The 27,590-nt window shown below is 37.0% G+C and overlaps 1 protein-coding gene across 1 annotated transcript; it reads right to left on the bottom strand.

The window, feature by feature from the left end:
* Positions 1–4,530: 4,530 nt before the first annotated feature.
* LOC113689163 (uncharacterized) lies at positions 4,531–27,590 on the bottom strand. The gene is made up of 7 exons (XM_072049890.1): positions 27,581–27,590; positions 26,525–26,668; positions 6,040–6,287; positions 5,325–5,892; positions 5,029–5,182; positions 4,791–4,945; positions 4,531–4,682 (listed from the first exon to the last, which is right to left on the bottom strand). Exons 1-7 carry the CDS (start codon positions 27,588–27,590, stop codon positions 4,531–4,533), a joined length of 1,431 nt encoding a protein of 476 aa, XP_071905991.1.

Here is a 27,590-nt window from a genome sequence, read left to right as displayed (position 1 = left end):
CCATGAATGCTCTTTAGGCTTTGCCTACACTAATGAGCCATGTTTGAGGAATTTTTCCTTGACCAAATGTTTGAAATGGAAAACAAAAGGTTCAAGGCAGTTTTGTCTTAGCATTTTCGAAACTTTGGTTGTTTGATTGACTACCTTTCTGAAGGTATTTTCCATGAAATTTGATAGAGGGATACTCTTTATATAGGAGTATTATACTGCCAAATTTTGTACCAATCCAAGTCCATTTCGATACCTAACTAAAGTCCCAAAGTTGGAAGCTCAAATCTGGAAATTTATTCACCAGTTTGAATTTTTCCCAAACTTCGGGCTACCGTATCTCGGTGCTCGAAACTACGATCCTTGATCCGCTTTTTCTGATATAAACCTTACTTGCAACTCTAATTGAATTACGAATTTCAGAGGCTAGCTTGCAACGTATGAATTTTGCCGAATTTCCAAAGTTAGCGAAAAACCAACCCCGGCTCAATTCTGAGTGTTCTGGAACAGCAACTTTAAGCCCATTTTTGAATACCTTCCACTTAGATTCATGGAAAAGTGTCTTCTAAGAACTTTTAGTACTTTCAAAGAGGTTTCCAACGGTACCAAGTTTTCCAATTTTTGATATGTAGAATGTGAGATACGATGTTTCAAAATATCGTATCAAAACTGAAAATTTTCCGAATTCCAAAGGAAGGGAGTTTTCAAGCACTCCTTATTCCTTCGATATTACTTGAACGTGTTATACTTGATTTTTCAAAATGAAAACTCGATCGCTCTTGTATTTTATGAAACTCTAATTGAACCTCGATTTACGAGTAATTGAGGTTTGATTTCATGAAATTTCCTTAGATTGTACTAGTGTACAATCTTCCTTGATAATTGGGATATATGAGTGATGCTTCACTATTATTTGCTCAGGCGCACATGAGGACCCTGAAGAGGATCCCACGGTGGACGCTTAAACTTCGAGTGCCCTTTTCTTCTCGTTTTACTTGGTGAGTGTCAAGTGTGTGTTACTTGAACTCCTGTGAATTCGATACATGATTACTTGTTATTGATACTTGAGATTTTGGGAAAAGAAGTCGAGTGTGTACTTTATCGCACTCGTTCTCATTCAAAATGATTTAACTCATGCTCAAATTGTTTGAATATATCGATTGCTTGGATACATCGATTGCTTGTACATATCAATGCTTGATACATGATATGGTATGCTATGGCTGCATACGTCGTTGGAGTGAATCTCCTCGACACACAATTGCACATGGGGACGCCCACATCTCATTGGCCGACCTTGGACTCGAGCCGGCATAGGCTTGGTCGGGAACCTTGGCGAGCCATGAGATATATAAGCTTGACCTAATGATAGGTCTTGCTTGGCATACTCGAGTAGTATCACCACAAACAAATGACAGGCGGGCCCGATACAGGGGTATGTAAGGTGAAAGGGGACAGGTTAAGTGGAGTTCTACGGACAAAACCTACCCGATTGACGGAGTGTCAATTCGTGGAGGTTATTGATCGTGCAAGTGGAATATAGCTCCTGAGAGCTCCTATATCCTTGAATTGTTTCCGTTTACTTTCCGGTAAATTGTTAATTATTGAAACATATTATTGCTTGGCTTGTAATTAGGATTGTTACTTGAACTACGTGCTTGCATGTGTGTCCTTGACCTCATGAGCGTTTTGCTCACCCTGTAGATTTGTTTTCCTTAACAGGTTTGAACTCGGAGGTGTACTGGAGAAACCCTCCTAATGTGCTTTTGTTTAGGATTTCTATTATATTTTAGCTATGCCCTTGGTTTTGAGTTGTACTTTTGGAATTGAAAATGTAACTTTTGGGGCGTGATGTATATTTGGCAATCATGATATACTTTGAACACCCGGCGTGCGGGTTGGATAATGGATGGCTATTGTTAAGTTTGAACGCTTCCGCATTTACTGTATTTAAGTTATTTACTTGTGTTGTGTAGATCGATAATAAGGTTGAATGGAATTGCTTGAGTCCTGGCGAGAGATAGGTTGGTGTCCCGCGGATACCCTTTGGTTCGCCTTAGGGAGAAGTGGGGGCATCACACACTAAAACTTATCTTTCAAGTTTTGTCTTTTTCAAGTATTATTTTGATGTTTTGTCATACATGTATGAAGATACACCTATATATATATATATATATATATATATATATATATATTCAATTTTGTTATGAAAATTAGGAAGATTCATGTTTCGTTAGGAAAACAAATTCATCTTAGGGTTAGATTACATAATTAGTAAAAGTTGCCTTGCTTAAGAAAAATTTATGTTACATCGTTGCTGAAGCTTCAAGCTTCAACACAAAAAGAAATGGTGGTTGAAGAAGAGTCAGTTGACCCTCCCCCTACTTTTAGGCCACCGCAAACACCAGCAATGTCAACCAAAAGAAAAGGCCGGCCAAAGAGAACAAGCAGCCGCTGCTGCTTGTTGCTACTGCTGCTGACGCAACATGACAAGGAGGCTGGCGGTTGAAGCAATGAGGGAAAAAACAGCGAGAACGATGACACTAATGATGGTGAAGTTATTTGGAAGTTAGGGTTTTGAAAAAAAAAATTTGTGTTGAGAAAATGGAGGAAGAGGAAGACCCATTTGTGTAGTTGGGTCAAGAACTGGGTTGGATAAGGTGAACTGGGTAGGGTAGTTAGAAATGGATTTAGGTTGGTTTATTCCTTTTCGGGTCGGGTATGGAGGAAATAGAATTGGATCAAACAATTATGGGTTTTGTTTAAGTTGGATATTCGAGATTAAAGTAGTATTGGCTAAGACTAGAAGACAATAAAGAAATGTTTGGGCTAAATGATCTTGGGCCAACACCAACCATTGCAAAAAAAAAAAAATAATTTTACAAAGTCTAATTGGGCCGGAAATATATTATAAGCCTAGTAAATTTTCAATTAATTAATCCCACGTATAAGGTTAATCCATCTTTTGTGGATTATCATGGTTATTAAACATCAAAGCCCAACATAATTTAGCGTTGGGCTATAAATTAAGTTATTAATGCTTATGCTTAATTAGTTACATCTGAGGTACCAAAATAGAAGTATAAAACATATTACCTAATATTATTAGGAAAACTTTATGAAGAGTAAAATAAGTCTTAGATATTTAAACAAACTTTTAACATAAATTAAAAACAATAATGGTAGTAAAAATAAATAAAATAGAAAAAAATGTATGTATATACATATATGAATAATGAAATAAGAGCATCAATGGAAATGAAATAAATAAAATAAAATATAAATAAATAAATATACATATATAAAAATAGAAATAAAAAATGTAAATAAATAAAATATATATAAATAAAATAAGAAAAAATAATATATATAAATGAAAATAATAACATAATGATAATCAAGATAATAAAAATAAAATAATAAGGATAATAATAATCAAATAATAACAGTCAAGATAATAAAAATAATCAAGATAATAGTAATAAAATTGAAATAAGTATGATTATTTCTAAATTAGGAAACTTTATAAAAGAAGAGGAACTTTCCGATAAGAAACTTTCCAAAAATAGAAACTTCCATTTTAGGAAATGTACTTATACTTTATATAGTTGTTCATACATGAATTTTAGGGTTATCAGAATGTTATATATATAAGAAATATTACTAATTACGATATTCATGTATTTGATAGGTATGATACAAGTTTAAAAAGTCCTATGGTAATTCCACTTCAGCAATCAGTCAAAAGTAAGTGGTGCTTACCTCTCTAGGTTTTCAAATATTGAAGTGAAATTTTTCTTAAAGGCAAGTTTTATTTTGTTATATGAAGATGGATCATGTAATGTTTTGACAAGCGATAAATTACAATTTGAGTGGCATGTTTTATGAAACGAAAGAAAAGTGCATGTGATATAAGAATTTATGATGAGAAAAACTCTTAACAGTCAAGAAATAGACGGTAGGGACTATAGTCCTGCCATGTTATGTTATGTTAGTCATGAGGTCAATATAGAGTCCGGCCAATTGACTTATATTACGTGATCAAGCAATAACCATGAAACCTCTCGGTTACCCTTCTAGAAGAGGTTTAATCTCTAAAGTGAGTACTCAAAAGCATAGTTATTAAAACCAACCCGGACATCAACCCGGCAAGAGGACGGGGTTGATGGGTTAGTGGTTCAACCGGTGGGTCACTGGTTGAACCGTTGGGTCACAATATATAATAAAAATATATATAATATAATTAAATAAACATGTAAATTATAATACAAGTACAGAAATTCTTAAATCTCAACAAGTTATAACCTGTTCATAGTTCATAGTTCATAATTCATTTCACACACATAATCCATAACCATATGTGATCAACAATTCATGAATTCAAACTAAAATCAGTAAATTACACACAAATATAAATGATAAATATAAGTATCAAACCATGAAACATAAGTCATAAACGACCAATTCAATACAACCAAACATAAAGTCATGAACATAAACAACACCACAATTATCACTTGAGTAGTTCACTCCATCTATTATTCATGCCCATGGTTCCCAACTTCTGCCAAATTCAGTACCACCAAGTTCATTTACATCACAACCCACATTAAGATCATTTCTTTCAACATTCTCTTCATTATTGGTCTCATCTTCATCTCCAATGTCCAAATCATCCAAATTTAGAGTTTCATCTACATAAATACAAAAATCAATGAATCATTCACTAAATTTGGATAATATTTACCCAAAAACGAAAAACAAAGAATAAGCAAGCATATGGCTCAAATAGAATAACTCACCACTTTGTCGGCTGATAGCAAATGTAGCTATTTCATTCCTAAAGCTTTCTAATTCAATTGGAGTTAATTGTGAAGGTTCATCATCCAAAATCCAAGTTTCATTGGCGTTGAAGTCCTCAAAATCAATAGGATCATAATTTCTACCCCTTGCATTTCTAATAATACAAAACATTAAAACTAGCTAACTAACAAATGTCATCATATTAAAACAAAAATCTGATTGCAAAATGTAGTTTACCTTTGTTGTAGTCTTAAATTGTAGTGTACATAAACCAAATCATTTAGTCTTTGATGCTCCAATCTATTTCTCTTCTTTGAGTGGATATGCTCAAATAAACTCCAATTCCTTTCACAACCAGAAGCACTGCAAGTTTGGCTTAGAACACATATAGCTAGTTTTTGCAAATTAGGTGCAGTGCTACCATAACATGTCCATCATTCATCTATTGCAATAAATAAAGGAAAAAAGTCAGATTATAATATTTTACAATTAAAATCAAATCATCAATAAAAATGAAGCTAATTTTTGGGTACCTGGAAGCATGACATCACGATCTCGTATAGCAGAGACTCTACCAAAATCACCTTCAGCTTTACGAAATAATCTCATCTCTTCGGTCAAATTACTCATCAAATCAGGATTTGCATAAGAATATCTCTCAATCACATCCAAAAGTCCTGATGTTGCATGCCTGTGCTTTTCCAAATCAAGAGAATTATATTGATAAGCAAGATTGAGCCAATAACCGGCAGCATGAAGATTTTTGTGAAGCTGACTATCCCATCTTGAATCAATTATTCTTAAGTAAGGATCAACTGTTTTCTTTTTTCTTGTGAATCTCCTCAAAAGCTCTTCTCTGGCTCTATGCATGGCAGCATACAAGTATCCCATAGCAGGCCTTTCATCACTATCAACAATTCTTAGAACTCGAACAAGAGGCTCAGTTAATTGAACTATTGTAGCACATTCTTTCCAAAATATAGAATCTAGCACAAGATCCACAAATTTTTTTGCTTTACTCTCCTTAGCATATGCTGAAAGAGTCCATTCTTTTGAAGTCACTATAGCTCTTAAAGCATCTTTTTGCACTAAAATACTTTGCTATGCAATGAAATTAGTAGCAAAACGTGTAGGAGCAGGCCGAATAATTTCTTTTCCACCAGTGTGTTTTCTCATCAAATGCAATGGATAACAATGATTATAAATGTATTTTGTAATTTTTGAAGCATGTCCAACCACTTTACTAACCTCATCTAACTTGCCCATATCATGTAGCATCAAATTTAGACAATGAGCAGCACATGGAGACCAATAAAGTGTTGGAAATTCCCTTTCTAATAATCTTCCAGCAACAACATAATTGGCAGCATTGTCAGTGACGAAGTGTACCACGTTTTGCACCCCAACAAATAAAACCACTTCTCTAAACAGCTTATACAACATCTCTGCAGTCTTAGAAGCATCTGAGGCATCAACTGATTTTAAAAAAATAGTTCCTGTAGACACCAAATTTTTAAATAATTTGTATGTTGCATCTAATTCATGATTTTGTTTTAGATTATCTGCATTTTAGTTGTTACCTTTTTATTTGTCTTTTATTTGCTAATTATTTGTCATATTAATTTTGTTCACGTTTTAGTCTTAGTTTTAGTTTTAAGTTTTAACGTAAAATTTTTGAAAAAAAAAAGGAAAGAAAAGAGGAAATTGATGAAAAATGAAAAATTGTGCTTTTGTGGATTCTAGTTTATTTAGATTTAGTTTCTATCCAATGTTAATTAAATTTTTTTTTTTTTTGTTGTTTTTGTTGTTTGTTATCTATTTTTATTATCAGTTTTATTTAATTAATTAAAAAAAAAATCAAAAAAATCAAAAAAATCACAATTCTATTTCTGCCGAATCCATTTCCACTTCACATTCTAGTATTTTCTATCCTTAGTGCCGGTTTATTTCTCCACTATCACACACCATTATATTAACTACTAATCACCACAACACTTCCGATACAATGGCTCATTACACATTTCCATTTCTGCCGAAGTGCAATTTTTTTCCTCTACACATATACTCAACCTCCACTACCGCAAATGACTTCATTATTCCAGCCTCTACCACAACTACTCGACACCATTTTTCCTCACCTCGTGATCATCGACCGAGAGTGAAGAGAAAAGCTTGAGCTGCACCATATAGCCGAGAGTGAGGGAGGAAGTTGAGAGCTGAAAATTCCAATTCTGGTGCTGTCCGCGAACTGCATCACACTTTGTCCCTGTCCTGTCCGTAAGCTGAGGGAGAAACCAAAGAACCATCTCCACCGACAACCACAGCCACACCAACCCAAAACAGAAAACCTGTCGCGTGCTTGTGAGCCGAGAGGAGGAAAACATTTTCCAGATTTTCGTGTGAAAGCTTGACTAGTTGTGAGGTAATTTATGGATCATTTTTAGGATAAATCTGAGGTAATTTGAGTTATCTAGTAACATGCATGTGATGTTAGAGCAGTCGGATGTTGAATTGAATCATTAGAAAATTCTGTTTTGAATATTGAGGTACCATCCGAAAGCTGAGATGATAATGCACTCTATTTCTGAATTCCTGTGATGACTTGAGCACTTAAGTGGATTTAGCCAAATGAAAATGTGATGATTTCCACCATGCATGTTGATTTGTACCTTCGGATGGCATAGTGAAAGCCTGCAGAAATTCTGGTTAGATATAAAGCTCCTGCCGTGAGCTTGATGCACTTGTTTTATTTTGGCTGCTGAATGGGTCTGAATTTGGACAATCTGAGCATGAAAGATGTTTATCTCACTGGATTTTGGATGATTATCAGGATTAGAGTCTTGCATGTGTTAAATTTCGCAATCAAATGGTGAAAACAAAGCTGTGGAAAATTCTGTCTTGGCTAGAAAATTTTGCCGTGAGCTTGCTTGGAGTAGTGCAGCTTAAATTGGTTTTGATTTTTGTAATTTGGGCTTATAATCATAAATATGCAGCTAATAATGAGTACTTAGGCCCTGCATGTAGCCAATCAGTTTGATAAAACAGAGGAATAAAAATTCAAAAGTGCAATCTGCCTTAAGGCAAGATCATCCGGACCAAACAGAAAAATTTCTGGAAATTTTGATGGTTATGGATATTATTTGAACTTGATTTCTGAGCTGGAAATATTCATATGCTAGCTTGATACGTGCATAAGGAATTTAAGAGTTTATAAGCATGTCCAAACCAGAAAATGAAATGAAAATAGAAAGCTCTTAACACAATGATTCAACCGAGGTAAATTCGGATTTAAGACCAACCAAGTGCTGGAAAATTTATGTGACTTGCCAAGGGAGTGAAACCAGAATTTGCAGTTGTTTCTGGAATTTTTCATTAGCAAATAATGCTTGGAAATGCATGAAAAATGTTGTTTTAAGTCTTGTATGACATTCAGTAGTAAACCATTTGAATTGTGGGCAGATTTGGCCAAAATTGTTGACACATAGCTGCGGCAAGGTTGTAATTAGAAAATGCAGAAGTTTGCGACTTGTTTTCCTGATTTGTTTGGGTCAGAGTTTAGTGTGAATGTAGATCATTTCTGATGTATTTTGAAACTGAAAGTTTGTTGGAAACTCATGGTATGAATTGCTGAAGTCACCAAGTTATTTAAAAGTTCCTCCTTTCAAAAACACAGCAAGCAAAAGCTGCTGCATTTTTTCGGTCTTTTCCCTGCCGCATTTCCTTTCCTTTGGTTGCTGGTTAAGTTTTGCCCTTCAGTTTCATGTTTGATCTTGTGTTGGAGGGAATCAATGGAAGGTTGGGTGTTGAGTTTGAGTGTTTAAACATCTAAAATATTTGAGCTGGAAAGTGGATTTCAGATTGCCAAAGTATTCTACATGAATGTCTGTCCAGATTTTCTGTAATGCATTAGCTCCTTCATTGTTCTTGTTTGTTTGGAGTTGAGTTAAGCAGCTTGTTGTTTAGTTAGAGTTAAGATGCTGGTTTGAGAAATATCTAATCAAAGCTTTGTATTTGAATTAAAAATCTGGTTTGCATGATGAAAAGAAATGCCGTGGCTGAAAAATTGTAGAATGCTGCAGAGAAAATTTTCCAGATTTGCATGCTCTCTTTCCTTGAATTGTTGTGTTTACACATAAGAGTTTTATGATTAAAAAGTGGAAAGAATGTTTGGTAATCTTGTCCAAACCTTTGTTGCCTAAGTTGTTCCTTGCGTTTGAACTGCATCAGAAACCCTGAAAGTTGCAATAAAAGAAAACGCAGCATAGCTTCAGCCGAGTTGCATGAGTTTTTGGGGGTGTTTTTCTGCTTTTTTTTTTGTTGCATGTTCAGCTGTGTTGTGTTAATCAAAGTGTTTAGTTGTTAAATGGTGATTGAGTGAGGGTCTTTGGTGGCTTTTGTTTGAAGTTTTCTATGAAACCTGCAGTTGAGAGTTTAAAGTTGCAAAAAGGAAAAATTCTGGATGAATGTTGCAGCAGAAAATTTGCTTCATCATTTTTGCAGGCTCTTTTTGTTTGATTGATTGTTTTGTTGCATTATTAAAGTGGGTAGATCAAGTGGTGTTTTGTTATTTTGTGCGAACTGCATTTGTTTTGGTCTAAAAGCCTAAGGAAGTTCACAAATTATGAAGAAGTGCAGCTGGTTTGGCATTGCAGAAATTGTTTGTTGCAGAAATTCTTCTTCTACGTGATTTGCATGCATGGAACTTTCAAAAATTTGCACTTTGGCCCCCAAGTCTCTCCTTGTTCCACTAGAACCCAATCAATTAAATAATTTCATCAATTTGGTCCTTGGCAATTTTAATTTGTGCAACTTCATGGCTTGTTTTGTTTCAATTAACTACCATGTTTTGTCAATTGCACTTAAGTCATGACTTTAGGGGTTTCATGACCGAATGAGCTCGTGTTTGCCTATTTTTTTAATTTCCCTAAAATAAATTGGTTGTTTGACCTTTTCTTGGCTCTTGAGACCTTTGGAGTGCTTAAATGTTTCGATTGAATTCGAATGGTTGACTAAGGTTTGCAATTGGGTCTTTAATTGGTAATTGGGTCCTTGGTGGGTCCTTTTTCTGAAACTTATGCATTATTTGATTTCATTTAAATTGCAATTAGGAGAGATTTGGTGACTTTGTTATACTTTACTATTTGAGGTACCTTGACCTTTTTATTGTTTTGAAGCCATTTTTCTTTCATTTGGACACCATTCAAAGGGGCGGTATAATTTCTTTTATCCCTTTTGTTTCTCTCCTATGTGACCCAACGTGTTAAGTGAATTGCATGCCTACTTTGCTTTCCTAGTTTTTTCTCAATTCCTTTTACTTATGTCATTTACTTTCATTTTCATGAAGTTATTCTTTAATGGGGTATGTGTACACCTCTTGGCTTGTAATAGATAGAGCTTTGGCGAGCAATTTGGTCCATTTTCCCCTTCCCCTTTTGTTTTAATTAGTGAATGTAATAATTTCATTAGTTTGGTTGCATGCCTTTGTGTTACGTGTTACTTGCTTTATTAGGTTTTGCATCTAGTCGAGCATGTTAAGTGTTACGTGCTACGTGTTTATGGGCGTTTGGCATGTCTACTAGCTTTCTGTAGTGTAGATGAATGGAATGGATGAATGTACGTTTCCACTAGTCCAACGCTAGTCGGAATTCATAGAATGGGCTAGTCCAACGCTAGACCCTTAGGGATTTCCCCTCATTAGTACATGTTTGTATGTTCATTACATGTCATGCATTCTTTTTAGTTTTGTCATTTTTTGCATGCCCCCGATTCCCTTTCCCCTCACTTTAGGACTTGCATCTCATGCTAGTTAGGGTACATTTGCCTGAAGAGTCCCCTTCTGATAAGGGAAACGAGCGAGTGTGGCTACTCGATAGCCTTAGCACGCTAGTTCCGCCTTCTAATCAAAGGGAAAATCGAAGTCGAAAAGTTAGAAGTCAACCCCCGTACCCGACTTGTTGCATTCCCCTAGGGTCATACTTTCATTTTTATCACTTCCATACTCTTTTAATCACATTTTTCTTACATTTCGCAATCCATATTTTTCACTACATCTTTATCATTTATTTACTTTACTTCACAAATGAAATTCAAGTTTCACTTATATATGTACTATTCTATCTTCATTCATTTGCACACACAAACACTTTGATTTTTCATACAAATTCACACATGCACTTTCTTTACACATTCGCACACAAACACTTTGTTTTTACATGAATCTTTTCATACACTTGCACACTTGCACTTGAGTCACCATTTGCATCAATCGACCTCTATGAGATTTCCCTTTATTGGCCGCCACAATTCATGTGGTTTGGGACCAAAAACCTCACGAGAGACATCATAGAATTTAGGATTGCATTTCTCATTTATTAGTCTTTGTCCAAATTGTAAATACATACTTTGGGTAGGAAAAATTAGGAAAATAAGGGTTAAATCACGCAACTAGCCTTGGCTAGGTCGAAGGGGTGCCTTGGATTTTTATCCTTGCCTTCCCCTTCGTCAAATGTGACTCCCGAACCTTTTTCTTTGTTTGCGTGGACTAGGAGTCGTTCAAAAGGGTTTCTTACTTTTTTCCTTAAAAAATTCAATTTTTTTTTTTTTTTTGGGTGACTTGGTACACCCTAATTCTATACCAAGTGGCGACTCCATTTTTCATATAAAAAACCCTTTTTGAACTATTTTTCTTGGGTCAAATCGTCGCATTTTCAAAAGTCCCATTTAGACCCATTTTTATTTTTATCAAAAAATTCACTTTTTCCAAACCAATAAAATCACAAAAACAAGTATTTATTTTTTACCAAAAAGTGGGGCGCGACAGTTGGCGACTCCACTGGGGACTTCTTAAGTGGGTCCGAGCATTTTTTATTTAACCATTCTTTTTCCTTTTTCTACCCCTTTTATGAATTGCATTTTGGATATTAGGGTTGCATTTTTCATTTTTTAGGACTTTTTGATTCGCTCACGTATCAAGCTCCCTCACTCACGTATGTATGATTGGATGTTTGAATGAATGTTTAATTGTTTATACCGCGCTTGTCATTGCACTTGGGGGGTGTGTGTCACTCTTAGGGCCACACATTGGTTCTCGATCCCTCCCCTCCAAAACGTGCACTATCATACGCGCATACGCTTTACTATTCATCCCCCTTTATTTTTCTTTTTAGTGGCTTGTCACGCCACTCCACCCTATTAGGATTAGGAGACCCACTTGGACGTGTGATCGTGACACGACGTGTGCGTAGCACGATCCAATGGGTCACTCACTCTTCCGCTTTAAACTTTGGGTTAATATCCTTTGTTTTTAGTCGAAGGTTGAGGTTTTTTATAGATTCACTCAAACATGCGGCCGTGACACGACGTGTGCGTAGCGGTGTTTGGGGAATCGCTCGAGCCACCGACAAAGGGCCATGGAATTGATGACCCTTGGCCCTAAGTCTGAAGGCTTGGGGACCTGAGCTTATCGAGTTAGATGCATTAGTGAACCCCAACCTCATGCATCCATATAGTTCACCTAGGGTAGAGTCTGCCTTACCCTATTAGGGACACTGTTCACGAGGGGAGGGGTCCAACCCCTTTCTCCCTTTTATTGTTTTATTTCTTCGTATTGATTTCGTTGCTACAATGTGTTATGTGTATTTATTCGGCTGAACTAACTTTTTCTTGGTTTTGTGTCCCCATTGCATTCACAAACCCTAGCAAATAAGAGGTCTGGCATGACCTTCTTTTAGAACCTACCCTTGTAGATAGGCTATTGCACGTTTAAGAAATTTTGGTATATTTTGTTCATGAATTAATAATGCCATGTCATTTTAGGCTTACCCTGGCAAATAAAGGGTTCCTTAGGTCACGTTTCATTTCGAATTGCATATTTATATCGCTTTAATAAATGGCATCATGCATAAACCCTAGAAAGGGAATGCCACTTAGGGAATCCCGCGTTTAGGAATAAACCACCTTTGTGTCTCGGATACTTAATCCAGTGAGACTTGCACGTTTACATTTTGTACCATCCAAAGGGGTAGTGCACAAGGTAAGGTAGGATCCGATCATTTTCATAGAGTGATCTTTGGAATATGAGCATCTAATAATCACTTTTTGGCCCTTTTATCAAAAATTGGTAAAAATCCCTTGCGTGAAGGACATTAATTTGAAGAAATTCACAAATGATTCCTCCTTTTGACACGATAAATAAATTAAAACCAAAATTTGATTTTTAGAAGGTCATAGACTAATGCACTTCAATGATTTTGAAATAACCAATGGCCGGGCAATTCAACCAATCCATTTTGCCGATTCATTCAATAAATTGTCAATTCATTTGACCAATTTACCCTTTTTAGGGTCATCCGGTCAATTTTGAGTAAATCATCAATTCATTTGACCAATTTACCCTTTTTAGGGTCACCTGGTCGATTTTGAATAAATTGTCAATTTATTTGATCAATTTACCCTTTTTAGGGTCATTTGACCAATCTACCCTTTTTAGGGTCATCCGGTCGATTTTGAATAAATCGTCAATTCATTTGACCAATTTACCCTTTTTAGGGTCATTCGACCAATTTTTGAATAAATCACTAATTCAATTTCATTCATTTTGCCAATTTACCCATTTTTAGGGCAACCGAGCCGATTTTGAATAAATCAAGTTTCGTTCAATCTATTTGATCAATTTACCCTTTTTAGGGTGATCTGATTAATTTTGGATAAATTAAATTTCATTCAATTCATTTGACATGTTCCCCTTTTTAGGGTAATCTGGTCGATTTTAAATAAATGATCAATTTCATTCAACCCATTTGACCAATTAAGGTTTCAAGATCGAATTTCAAATTGGGAAACCTAGTCGGTTTTAAGAAAACCGTCCACTGCATCCAGCCATTTGATCAGTTGGGGTTTTGACCCGCGCTTTACTGAGGAAATTTTGTCAAACGAATTCCGGTCTCTTCGATAGGAAGTTTGTCAAGGTCAAACCTGTGCGTTTTTACAAATTCTTGTATCGATCAAAAGTGATCAATCCATTCGGACGTTGACCTCATTTTGACAAAGTGTCTCTCGTCACTCCAATTGGCCAAAATTTTCAAATTATTTTTCACTCCATAAGCTGATTGGATCCATCAGGTATGGTATAGTGCCTACTCTAGAGGATTGCATCCTCATTCTAGGCCTACCCTTGGCGCAAAAAGGGTTCCCCCATAGGACATGCATCCGAATTTTCTGGATATCTACTAACTCTTGTTTTTTCTTTTCTTTTTCTTTGTTTTTATTGGAATAACTAAGCAAGGGTTAAATCTAAAAGCAATCTTTTCAAAATTCTCAGGTAATATTTAAACATAGCTTCTCGTCGAAGCCCCATCATAACGCGATCCCGTAGTCAAGTCCAAAGGAATCGTGTAAACATGAGTTCACAACCAGAACAGTCAGATAGGTCTGCTACTACCGCTCAACCCGAGACTGCAAGTTTGGGGATTCAGTTGACTGAGATGCTTACCAAGTTCGGAGAGATGGCGTCTGAGATGGCCGCTCAAAGGAAGTTGGATGATGAGCTAATTAGCAGCAGAGTTCAACCTGAACCTGTACCCGCCAGACAGCCTGAGCAAGAGACATTTGTCCTACCTTCGGCCCACGCCACTGTTACTCCATCATTCCCTATTGCACCCGAAGAAACTTTCACCTATCCCACCACAAATTTGCCATACACTTACCCTCCCCATCCTTCATTTTTTCTTACTCACATGCGAGGTCCACAACCCCAAATCACTTCAAATATACCACCTGAGCCATACACCTTTTATCATACTGCTGCCGAGCCTTTCTTGCCTGATCATACTTTTCAAACCAAGGCAGAAATGGGGGAATCTTCTGTCCCTGTTGATATAAAGCTGCTCAAACGCCTTGACCGTTTTGATGAATTTATGAGGAAGAGTCAGGGGTTGAACAAGCAAGGAGTCCTAGATTACGATAAGCTTTGTCTCTTCCCAAATGTGCAATTGCCTGAGGGATTCAAAACTCCGAAGTTCAACAAATACGATGGCACGGGCAGTCCCAAGACACATCTCCGATTGTTCGCCAATAAATTGGGTAGGCCGGTGGATGATGAAAATTTACCTTTAAGGCTATTCCCAGAAAGTCTGGAGGGCGACGCACTTGATTGGTATTCAACTTTGAAGTCTGAGGAGATAAAGACTTGGCTAGACCTGTCCAATGTGTTTATAAGGCAATACGAGTACAACTGCGAGCTGGCTCCGACGCGAACCACGTTAGAAGGAACAAAAAGAAAACCCTCCGAGGATCACAAGACTTATGCCAAGAGGTGGAGGAAAATAGCTGCCAAAGTCGAGCCACCGATGACTGAGGACGAAATCATACGCACTTTCATTAAGGCACATGATCCTCCATATTTCGAAGAAATTTTTCGCATGACTGGATGCTCGTTCGCTGCTATTGTTAATAAGCTTGAGGAATTTGATGATTTCGTGAAAGCTGGGAAGATTGTTAATGTCTCTACCCTCAAGTCACAGTTGGATGCTTTGCAAGGTCAGGGGACTAGTGGGAAGAACCCCCAATTCCAAAAGAAAGAGGGAGAAACTGCCTTCACATGGAATCAAAACCCTGTCCCAAGACCCAGACCTCGACAATACCCTACCTACTCAAACCCTTACCTCTACTACTCAAATCCTCATCCTGTTTACCACACCAATATCACTCATCCTCGACCTCGCCCAAATTATGCCAACCCGCCTACAACCCCTTCCCAAATATCTCAACCAAGCTTTCAACAAGCTCGTCCTCGGCCTCCTTACCACCAAAGATTTTTCCCACCAAATAGACCCACCTACAACTATCCCCGACCCACTGAAACCTACAATCAAAGCCGTACCCGAACCTTCACCAATCTAGGCAGGCCTTTGGACCAATTGTATGAGCAATTGAAGGTTGCCAACAAAATAGGCGTGATTCCCCCTCCAACTTACCTTCATGGCATGCCTGCTGGGTACAATCCACATGCTATTTGTGCCTATCATTCGGGAGTACCTGGTCACTCAACCGCCGATTGCAGGGCACTCAAGCACAAAGTCCAAGACATGATCGAGGCAGGGGAAATAATGCTAAGGAAAAGAGGTGAACAAGGGCCGAGCATAAGTACAAATCCTTTCCCTGAACACAAGGACACCTTCGAAGCATCCACCTCCAATGACGAAATTTGAAAATCCTGAAGGAACTTTGCATAATTTGAATGGCCGAGTATCTTCCCTCTCGAAGGGAATTTCGGTAAATCTAGGGGTTGTTATTTACTAAGGTTCACGAAAACCATTTCTTGCATATGTGAATAGCTTCATGAAAACATCTTTCGCAATCAAGTTTTTGTCTTGTTTCCGCTTTGATTAGTTTTTCCATTAAATGCACAATTTGTTTATTTGATTATTGTCCTGAATTTTAATTCTTTTAAATGGCCAAAGATGAATTTATTTGACCCTTTGAATATCACTGTTCTGGAATTTGAGAAAGCCATTGAAAACCCCTTCATTAAAACTCCCTTCATTAGGAAATTTCTTCTTTAAGAGACCCCTTCATGAAAAAGCCCTCATTGAGAAAATTCCTTCAGAAAGCCTTCATTGAGAAAATTCCTTCAGAAAGCCCTCATTGAGAAAAATTCCTTCAAAAAGCCCTCATTGAGAAAATTCCTTCAGAAAGCCTTCATTGAAAAATCCTTTCATTTGAGAAATCCATTCATTGAAAAATCCCTTCATTTGAGAAAATCCCTTTCCGGCCAGGCTGAAAGTTGATTGGTTAAGGCAGTGTCATCAACGATTGATTCTGATTGATGAAAAGCAGTTGAATGCTATGTACCATGACCAATTTTGTCAAAATGCATGGCCTGTGTTCATAATAAAAGGGGCCACCACCGATCTTCTGAAGAAGGGAACAAAATGCTAAAGTAATGAAAGATGAAGTCGAAGGCAAATTTGTTTCAAATTGTCAAAGCTCATTGGGTGTTCAAAAGGTATTACCTGGCGGAGCAATCATTTTGGCAGAAACAGATGGACAGACATTCCTGCAACCTATCAACTCAGATATGTGTAAAAAGTTTTATTTTTGATTATGCAAATTCCTTTTGGAAATCATGCAAGGGACGAGGCAAAGGTCAGGCTATCTTCCTTTCCAATCAAAACATTTCATCCCTAGTCATCCCTTTTGAGCTATCAGAACAATAATTTTCGTTTGGCAGCCCCTGAGAATTGCAAACCCCACACTGGGGCAAATTCATTTTGAAACGAGATTATCAGAGAGGGAAAAGGAAAAATCCCCATACTGGGGCAAATTCATTTTGAAAAAAAGGGAAAAAAGGAAAAAGAGAAAAAGAGAAAAGAAAAATGATCAAGGCAAACCCCACACTGGGAAAAATTTATTTTTGAAAAAGAAAAAAAAGAGAAAAGAAAAAAAAGAAAAGAGACGACAAGAAAACCCACACTAGGGCAAATTTAGCTTTGAAGAAAAATGCAAAAGTGAAAAATGCGATGAAGAAAATGCAAAGAAAGAAAAATCCAATCAAACTGGGGCAAAATTTTCCTCAGTTTCGTTCAAAATTGGAAATAATTTCAAAATGATGCAATCTCAGGCTATTTCACACCCCTCTCATCAAATTTGCTTTCAAGCCTCAACTTTTCTTGAAACACCCCACCTGACTTCATTTCAAAAGCCCAAAGTCCTGGCTTTCGTCATTTGCTGTATTTTCTATTGGGAAATTTGCTAATCAACTGGCAAGTGATGTCCATAATGCCTTCGCCTAATCTTACAAGGGAAGCGCATTTCACTGATGTCAGCAATCTTCAGTTCATACTCCTGAGTCGATTATGGTTGAGTTTTTCCATTGTTCCTTAGGTGAAAACCCGAAAGAGCACCTCAAAAGAAAAGGAAAAAAGAAAAACAAAAGCAAAAAACAAAACAAAAGAAAAGGAGTGGGGGCAACCTTGGTGAAAACCCGAAAGGGCGCCAAGGTAGGATTTTGCAGCGAGCGAGCACGAGGAAAAACAGCTGGTGATTTGGTTCATTTGGATTTCTCCTCATTTTGTCATACTTCTGTCAATTTTGAATTCCAGAACAAAGATGTCCAGAGAATTGAATATGACATTTGTTGGCCAAAACTGTGTCATTTTGTAAAACATTCTTTTGCAAAGCTCATTTTTCCAAATTACTTGCATTCATGGCATTTTTGTAGAATTTAAGCACAAATGGTTATGTGTGCATTCTTGTATGACATGTGAATTTTCTTGCATACTTCATTCTTTATCGTTGAATTTTGGTGAATAACAATCCCCGTGGTTTATTCGAAACATACTTGGGTTCAGTCATCTCCTGAAAAGGGTTAAGGTTCAACAAAGTCAGTTATGCAGACTTCACAATATGGCAAAGCACATACCGGATCAGTTTGTAAATCGGAAAAGCTTTGAAAAATCCAACTCAGTCGGCTGCCGCAACAAAAGTTGATAAAGGCATCGAAAGACTCATGTTTACACGATTCTCAAAGGGAAACGGATCAAATGATGGTGGCAATTTCGTTGTTTTCTTTTCTTTTTGCAGAAAAACTGCATGCACAGATGAAAGTAATCACACCTCGCACTAGAATCGGTGTCGGAAAGAGTCCTCCGGTGAACAAAGGCAGATTGAAAATGTCGCAAGCAAATTTCATCAAAAATGCAATAACATGGCGATATGGAATCAACTCTGGACTCACATTGCAACAATTCATCATACTGGGGCAAATTAATTTCTTGGAAAGATTTTCAAAAGTCAAAAGAAAAGCAAAAAGAAATCATCAATCAGAAATCAACACAAATTTGATCAAGAGCATTTCCGGATCAGTCCCATGATCAAAAGCATTGTCGGGTCAGTCCCACGATCAAGAGCATTTTCGGGTCAGTCCCACGATCAAAAGCATTTTCGGGTCAGTCCCATGATCAAAAGTATTGTCGGGTCAGTCCCACGATCAAGAGCATTTTCGGGTCAGTCCCATGATCAAAAGCATTTTCGGGTCAGTCCCTCGATCAAAAGCATTTTCGGGTCAGTCCCTCGATCAAAAACATTTTTCGGGTCAGTCCCTCGATCAAAAGCATTTTCGGGTCAGTCCCTCGATCAAAAGCATTTTCGGGTCAGTCCCTCGATCAAAAGCTCATTCGGGTCAGTCCCTCGATCAAAAACATTTTTCGGGTCAGTCCCTCGATCAAAAGCATTTTCGGGTCAGTCCCTCGATCAAAAGCTCATTCGGGTCAGTCCCATGATTCAAATATTATTCGGGTCAGTCCCACGATTCAAAGTTTATTCGGGTCAATCCCGCGATTAAAGCTTGTTCGGGCCAGTCCCATGATTTGAATTTCCTTCTCTAGTCAGTCCCAATTTTAAATTTCTGCTCGGGTCAGTCCCGTTTTAATTTCCTGTTTGGGTCAATCCCATTTCAAAAAAAAAAAAAAATCAATCAAAAAAAAAATCAAAAAAAAAAAATGTTAAAGAGGTCGATCCTCATTTCAGAAGCGTCCATTGCAGCCGAATAATACAGGTAAGTATTTAGTGTCTACTTCTTTGTCTCAAGTTTTTTCAAAAATCAGACAAAGAGGGGCAAAATGTAGACACCAAATTTTTAAATAATTTGTATGTTGCATCTAATTCATGATTTTGTTTTAGATTATCTGCATTTTAGTTGTTACCTTTTTATTTGTCTTTTATTTGCTAATTATTTGTCATATTAATTTTGTTCACGTTTTAGTCTTAGTTTTAGTTTTAAGTTTTAACGTAAAATTTGTGAAAAAAAAAGGAAAGAAAAGAGGAAATTGATGAAAAATGGAAAATTGTGCTTTTGTGGATTCTAGTTTATTTAGATTTAGTTTCTATCCAATGTTAATTAAATTTTTTTTTTTTTTGTTGTTTTTGTTGTTTGTTATCTATTTTTATTATCAGTTTTATTTAATTAATCAAAAAAAAAAAATCAAAAAAATCAAAAAAATCACAATTCTATTTCTGCCGAATCCATTTCCACTTCACATTCTAGTATTTTCTATCCTTAGTGCCGGTTTATTTCTCCACTATCACACACCATTATATTAACTACTAATCACCACAACACTTCCGATACAATGGCTCATTACACATTTCCATTTCTGCCGAAGTGCAATTTTTTTCCTCTACACATATACTCAACCTCCACTACCGCAAATGACTTCATTATTCCAGCCTCTACCACAACTACTCGACACCATTTTTCCTCACCTCGTGATCATCGACCGAGAGTGAAGAGAAAAGATTGAGCTGCACCATATAGCCGAGAGTGAGGGAGGAAGTTGAGAGCTGAAAATTCCAATTCTGGTGCTGTCCGCGAACTGCATCACACTTTGTCCCTGTCCTGTCCGTAAGCTGAGGGAGAAACCAAAGAACCATCTCCACCGACAACCACAGCCACACCAACCCAAAACAGAAAACCTGTCGCGTGCTTGTGAGCCGAGAGGAGGAAAACATTTTCCAGATTTTCGTGTGAAAGCTTGACTAGTTGTGAGGTAATTTATGGATCATTTTTAGGATAAATCTGAGGTAATTTGAGTTATCTAGTAACATGCATGTGATGTTAGAGCAGTCGGATGTTGAATTGAATCATTAGAAAATTCTGTTTTGAATATTGAGGTACCATCCGAAAGCTGAGATGATAATGCACTCTATTTCTGAATTCCTGTGATGACTTGAGCACTTAAGTGGATTTAGCCAAATGAAAATGTGATGATTTCCACCATGCATGTTGATTTGTACCTTCGGATGGCATAGTGAAAGCCTGCAGAAATTCTGGTTAGATATAAAGCTCCTGCCGTGAGCTTGATGCACTTGTTTTATTTTGGCTGCTGAATGGGTCTGAATTTGGACAATCTGAGCATGAAAGATGTTTATCTAACTGGATTTTGGATGATTATCAGGATTAGAGTCTTGCATGTGTTAAATTTCGCAATCAAATGGTGAAAACAAAGCTGTGGAAAATTCTGTCTTGGCTAGAAAATTTTGCCGTGAGCTTGCTTGGAGTAGTGCAGCTTAAATTGGTTTTGATTTTTGTAATTTGGGCTTATAATCATAAATATGCAGCTAATAATGAGTACTTAGGCCCTGCATGTAGCCAATCAGTTTGATAAAACAGAGGAATAAAAATTCAAAAGTGCAATCTGCCTTAAGGCAAGATCATCCGGACCAAACAGAAAAATTTCTGGAAATTTTGATGGTTATGGATATTATTTGAACTTGATTTCTGAGCTGGAAATATTCATATGCTAGCTTGATACGTGCATAAGGAATTTAAGAGTTTATAAGCATGTCCAAACCAGAAAATGAAATGAAAATAGAAAGCTCTTAACACAATGATTCAACCGAGGTAAATTCGGATTTAAGACCAACCAAGTGCTGGAAAATTTATGTGACTTGCCAAGGGAGTGAAACCAGAATTTGCAGTTGTTTCTGGAATTTTTCATTAGCAAATAATGCTTGGAAATGCATGAAAAATGTTGTTTTAAGTCTTGTATGACATTCAGTAGTAAACCATTTGAATTGTGGGCAGATTTGGCCAAAATTGTTGACACATAGCTGCGGCAAGGTTGTAATTAGAAAATGCAGAAGTTTGCGACTTGTTTTCCTGATTTGTTTGGGTCAGAGTTTAGTGTGAATGTAGATCATTTCTGATGTATTTTGAAACTGAAAGTTTGTTGGAAACTCATGGTATGAATTGCTGAAGTCACCAAGTTATTTAAAAGTTCCTCCTTTCAAAAACACAGCAAGCAAAAGCTGCTGCATTTTTTCGGTCTTTTCCCTGCCGCATTTCCTTTCCTTTGGTTGCTGGTTAAGTTTTGCCCTTCAGTTTCATGTTTGATCTTGTGTTGGAGGGAATCAATGGAAGGTTGGGTGTTGAGTTTGAGTGTTTAAACATCTAAAATATTTGAGCTGGAAAGTGGATTTCAGATTGCCAAAGTATTCTACATGAATGTCTGTCCAGATTTTCTGTAATGCATTAGCTCCTTCATTGTTCTTGTTTGTTTGGAGTTGAGTTAAGCAGCTTGTTGTTTAGTTAGAGTTAAGATGCTGGTTTGAGAAATATCTAATCAAAGCTTTGTATTTGAATTAAAAATCTGGTTTGCATGATGAAAAGAAATGCCGTGGCTGAAAAATTGTAGAATGCTGCAGAGAAAATTTTCCAGATTTGCATGCTCTCTTTCCTTGAATTGTTGTGTTTACACATAAGAGTTTTATGATTAAAAAGTGGAAAGAATGTTTGGTAATCTTGTCCAAACCTTTGTTGCCTAAGTTGTTCCTTGCGTTTGAACTGCATCAGAAACCCTGAAAGTTGCAATAAAAGAAAACGCAGCATAGCTTCAGCCGAGTTGCATGAGTTTTTGGGGGTGTTTTTCTGCTTTTTTTTTTGTTGCATGTTCAGCTGTGTTGTGTTAATCAAAGTGTTTAGTTGTTAAATGGTGATTGAGTGAGGGTCTTTGGTGGCTTTTGTTTGAAGTTTTCTATGAAACCTGCAGTTGAGAGTTTAAAGTTGCAAAAAGGAAAAATTCTGGATGAATGTTGCAGCAGAAAATTTGCTTCATCATTTTTGCAGGCTCTTTTTGTTTGATTGATTGTTTTGTTGCATTATTAAAGTGGGTAGATCAAGTGGTGTTTTGTTATTTTGTGCGAACTGCATTTGTTTTGGTCTAAAAGCCTAAGGAAGTTCACAAATTATGAAGAAGTGCAGCTGGTTTGGCATTGCAGAAATTGTTTGTTGCAGAAATTCTTCTTCTACGTGATTTGCATGCATGGAACTTTCAAAAATTTGCACTTTGGCCCCCAAGTCTCTCCTTGTTCCACTAGAACCCAATCAATTAAATAATTTCATCAATTTGGTCCTTGGCAATTTTAATTTGTGCAACTTCATGGCTTGTTTTGTTTCAATTAACTACCATGTTTTGTCAATTGCACTTAAGTCATGACTTTAGGGGTTTCATGACCGAATGAGCTCGTGTTTGCCTATTTTTTTAATTTCCCTAAAATAAATTGGTTGTTTGACCTTTTCTTGGCTCTTGAGACCTTTGGAGTGCTTAAATGTTTCGATTGAATTCGAATGGTTGACTAAGGTTTGCAATTGGGTCTTTAATTGGTAATTGGGTCCTTGGTGGGTCCTTTTTCTGAAACTTATGCATTATTTGATTTCATTTAAATTGCAATTAGGAGAGATTTGGTGACTTTGTTATACTTTACTATTTGAGGTACCTTGACCTTTTTATTGTTTTGAAGCCATTTTTCTTTCATTTGGACACCATTCAAAGGGGCGGTATAATTTCTTTTATCCCTTTTGTTTCTCTCCTATGTGACCCAACGTGTTAAGTGAATTGCATGCCTACTTTGCTTTCCTAGTTTTTTCTCAATTCCTTTTACTTATGTCATTTACTTTCATTTTCATGAAGTTATTCTTTAATGGGGTATGTGTACACCTCTTGGCTTGTAATAGATAGAGCTTTGGCGAGCAATTTGGTCCATTTTCCCCTTCCCCTTTTGTTTTAATTAGTGAATGTAATAATTTCATTAGTTTGGTTGCATGCCTTTGTGTTACGTGTTACTTGCTTTATTAGGTTTTGCATCTAGTCGAGCATGTTAAGTGTTACGTGCTACGTGTTTATGGGCGTTTGGCATGTCTACTAGCTTTCTGTAGTGTAGATGAATGGAATGGATGAATGTACGTTTCCACTAGTCCAACGCTAGTCGGAATTCATAGAATGGGCTAGTCCAACGCTAGACCCTTAGGGATTTCCCCTCATTAGTACATGTTTGTATGTTCATTACATGTCATGCATTCTTTTTAGTTTTGTCATTTTTTGCATGCCCCCGATTCCCTATCCCCTCACTTTAGGACTTGCATCTCATGCTAGTTAGGGTACATTTGCCTGAAGAGTCCCCTTCTGATAAGGGAAACGAGCGAGTGTGGCTACTCGATAGCCTTAGCACGCTAGTTCCGCCTTCTAATCAAAGGGAAAATCGAAGTCGAAAAGTTAGAAGTCAACCCCCGTACCCGACTTGTTGCATTCCCCTAGGGTCATACTTTCATTTTTATCACTTCCATACTCTTTTAATCACATTTTTCTTACATTTCGCAATCCATATTTTTCACTACATCTTTATCATTTATTTACTTTACTTCACAAATGAAATTCAAGTTTCACTTATATATGTACTATTCTATCTTCATTCATTTGCACACACAAACACTTTGATTTTTCATACAAATTCACACATGCACTTTCTTTACACATTCGCACACAAACACTTTGTTTTTACATGAATCTTTTCATACACTTGCACACTTGCACTTGAGTCACCATTTGCATCAATCGACCTCTATGAGATTTCCCTTTATTGGCCGCCACAATTCATGTGGTTTGGGACCAAAAACCTCACGAGAGACATCATAGAATTTAGGATTGCATTTCTCATTTATTAGTCTTTGTCCAAATTGTAAATACATACTTTGGGTAGGAAAAATTAGGAAAATAAGGGTTAAATCACGCAACTAGCCTTGGCTAGGTCGAAGGGGTGCCTTGGATTTTTATCCTTGCCTTCCCCTTCGTCAAATGTGACTCCCGAACCTTTTTCTTTGTTTGCGTGGACTAGGAGTCGTTCAAAAGGGTTTCTTACTTTTTTCCTTAAAAAATTCAATTTTTTTTTTTTTTTTGGGTGACTTGGTACACCCTAATTCTATACCAAGTGGCGACTCCATTTTTCATATAAAAAACCCTTTTTGAACTATTTTTCTTGGGTCAAATCGTCGCATTTTCAAAAGTCCCATTTAGACCCATTTTTATTTTTATCAAAAAATTCACTTTTTCCAAACCAATAAAATCACAAAAACAAGTATTTATTTTTTACCAAAAAGTGGGGCGCGACAGTTCTTCTAGGGCAATAAGCTAGAAAGTTGATGAGAGTTCTCCTTTGTTGGTCAGTCCATCCATCAGCCATAATAGTACATCCAGTTTCTTTCCAAGTTGTACGAAAGCTATTAATGAAATTCTTAACTTGCTCAACATTTTTTGTCAACAAATAGCCACGCAAGTCATAGAAATTAGGCGCTTTGTAACCAGTTCCAAAAGAATAAGCAACATCAAACATTGTTTGATAATATGCAGAGTTTGCTGCATTAAAGGGGATGGAAGCATCAATCATCCACTTCACAACTGCCAAGTCAACCTTCTCTTTAGCTTCTTTGCTTTGCATCACACTTTTGATGGATGGTTGACCTCCTGGAGTAGCTCTTGGCATAAAAAAAGTTCCTATTGTTTTTCCTTTTTTGTGTTGTTGAAGAACTTTTTTTCCTTTTGAAGTGGGAGGTGGTTGAATCTCTTGAATATCATCTGCATCTTGCATGTATACCTCCTCTTCATGTTGTCTTAGATCTTGACCATATAAATCACTTCCCCTTGAGCATTATTTCAAGCTTCTTTTCTTACTTTCCACAGCTTTCAAGTTTTCTAGCATTTCAAATCTGATTTGTTCATCAACCTTCGGACAAGGTGCTGTCTCTCCTTTTATGCCTGCAAGGTGCTGCTTGAATCGATTGATACCACCTCCTCGAATTCTTTTTCCACAATGAATACATACCAAGCACTTAACTTTTTTGTTGGACACAGAATCTTCTCTACAATGAGACCATGCAGGGTCCGTCTTTCCCCTTGTTAGAGGTTGATTTTGAGAATTTGATGTACTAGGTGTTGGTTCTGTACTTGGTGTTTGAGACGGTGTTTCTCCAATAGAGTCCATTACAAATATGAAATATCTGAAAAGTAATAAAACATATCTTTTATTTTAAAAAATTAGCTACAGGTTAAGTTCAATGATGCAATTAAACTACTAGAAACTTGCTCACGTGAAAATAAGGCTGTGTTTTATGCAGAAACAAAAATGCATTACCGAGAATTGGAGTATTTAATTGTGAGCCTATTATAATTGCACTACAATTCTTGTCTCCATGCTTTTTTTTGGGGGGGGGGGTTGCTAAAATGGTCTTATGATGATAGATTTTTGGCAAATTCAAGCTTCAAAACTTGATTCATTCAACTAGCGAGTCTCAGATGTATGCTACATGGCACATTAGGTGAAGGTTTTCCAAAGGCCCATATGAGTTGAAAAGAGACAACTTTTCAAATATATGTCATGGGTGATTCACTACCAAAGCGAACAAAAGGTCGTAATATGATCTCTATGCTTTGGTTCAATGATATGCAACTTCTTACTATTATTTTGCTTGTGCATTTTGCTATGTTTCTTTCACCTAATGTTAACGTCTGTTTGGAAGTGGAAAAATTCACAAGTTTTTTAAGTTTTGATTGCCCTTATATCTTTTACAAGTATGGTCAGCAACCATACTACTTTTGATTCTAAACATGCAAGCTATACTCCTCTTCTCTTGCTAAGCTTTACTTGCTGGCATGGCCCTAATCTTGTTTGGTTTTGTTGGGAAATTGGATGCAGAGGAAGAAGAAATAAATAATCACCCAAAAAGAAAGAAGAAACAAAATATTGCCTGCGGTCAGAGAATTCGGAGAAACTTAACTCCCTAAGAGAATAGGGAGAGAGAGGAACAAACTCCACAAGAGGATTGAGAGGAACAAAGCTTCCTGGAAGTGGCAACTTCGGTAGCAGCGGTAGCTTCGGTGGCAGCGGCAGCAGCAGCTTCGAGTACCTGGAGCTTCGGTGGCAGCAGCAGCTTCAGTAGCAGCAGCAGTGGTAGCTTCGAGTACCAGGAGCTTCGGTGGCCGCGGCAGCTTCAGTAGCAGCGGCAGCGGCAGCTTCAGTAGCAACGACGGCTTCCTTGAAGAACTTTGAACTTCCAAGTTCCAATTGCTTGCCTCAAACTCTCAGAGTAACTAGCAAAGCAAAGGAAAGAAAAATTGATCAAAGCTGCCAGTGCCGACAAAACAACGGCCGAATGCCTAAATGCTCAAAAAGTTCTCAATTTGCTCTCACTTCTTAGAGAAACAAAGAAGAAAACAATCCCTAAATGCCTAAATCCCCAATGACGGCCAAATGCCCGATTCCCTCTTCATTCTTCAATTTTTCTGATTTTCTCTTTTATTTGGCTAAAAAGACGATAATGCCCATGTAGTATGAATGGTCAAAATAAAAAAAAAATTGGATAAAACGGTAACTTCAAAAAAATTACCAAAGCCCACCGGGTTTATCAATAACCGCCGGTTCTAGCGGTTCTATGTTTAAACCGTCTGGGTCGAGAGGGTCCAGGCGGGTTCTTTACAATTCCGATCTAACTAGAAAACCAGCCCGGTTTCATGACCGGGCCACCGGTTTGACCGGTCCGATTGCCGGGCCGGGTTTAATAACTGTGCGCAAAAGTTGGATATTACATGTACTGCTTCTTATGTATGATTATGGATGGATTGAACTGCAACTTGTCATTGCCACTCATTAATAATGTACGTTGCCAGTTTAATGTTGTTTGAATATTCTTGCATGCGATGTGCGAAAATGTTTTGTTATATGTAATGCTATAATTATATGGTCCAATAGAGGAATAGTTGCTGCCTATTGAGCGAATATCACTTAACCTATATTTTTTTACCATTTTTTGCAGATCTTGGAGATAATGAGTTAGTTTATGCTATAATAAATTAACGTGCCATGATTATTGTTTTACTACTTTCACCTCTTTTGAAATTGAATATTTTGCTATTGCCTGGATTTTTCAAGAAATACTATGGCATTGTTAGTTGTTGGAAGATACTTGTATCCAT

This window comes from Coffea arabica, chromosome 5c (assembly GCF_036785885.1).
Source record: "Coffea arabica cultivar ET-39 chromosome 5c, Coffea Arabica ET-39 HiFi, whole genome shotgun sequence".
Taxonomy (NCBI): domain Eukaryota; kingdom Viridiplantae; phylum Streptophyta; class Magnoliopsida; order Gentianales; family Rubiaceae; genus Coffea; species Coffea arabica.
This window is presented reverse-complemented; position numbering and strand designations above follow the sequence as displayed.

What these genes read in the sequence shown, in the direction of transcription:
- LOC113689163 (XM_072049890.1), bottom strand. An exon ending in ATATGGGCAAGTTAGATGAG is followed by an intron (nt 5,893 to 6,039) that starts GTTAGTAAAGTG and finishes TTCATTGCATAG; the next exon opens with CAAAGTATTTTAGTGCAAAA. An exon ending in TGCTATCAGCCGACAAAGTG is followed by an intron (nt 4,683 to 4,790) that starts GTGAGTTATTCT and finishes GTATTTATGTAG; the next exon opens with ATGAAACTCTAAATTTGGAT.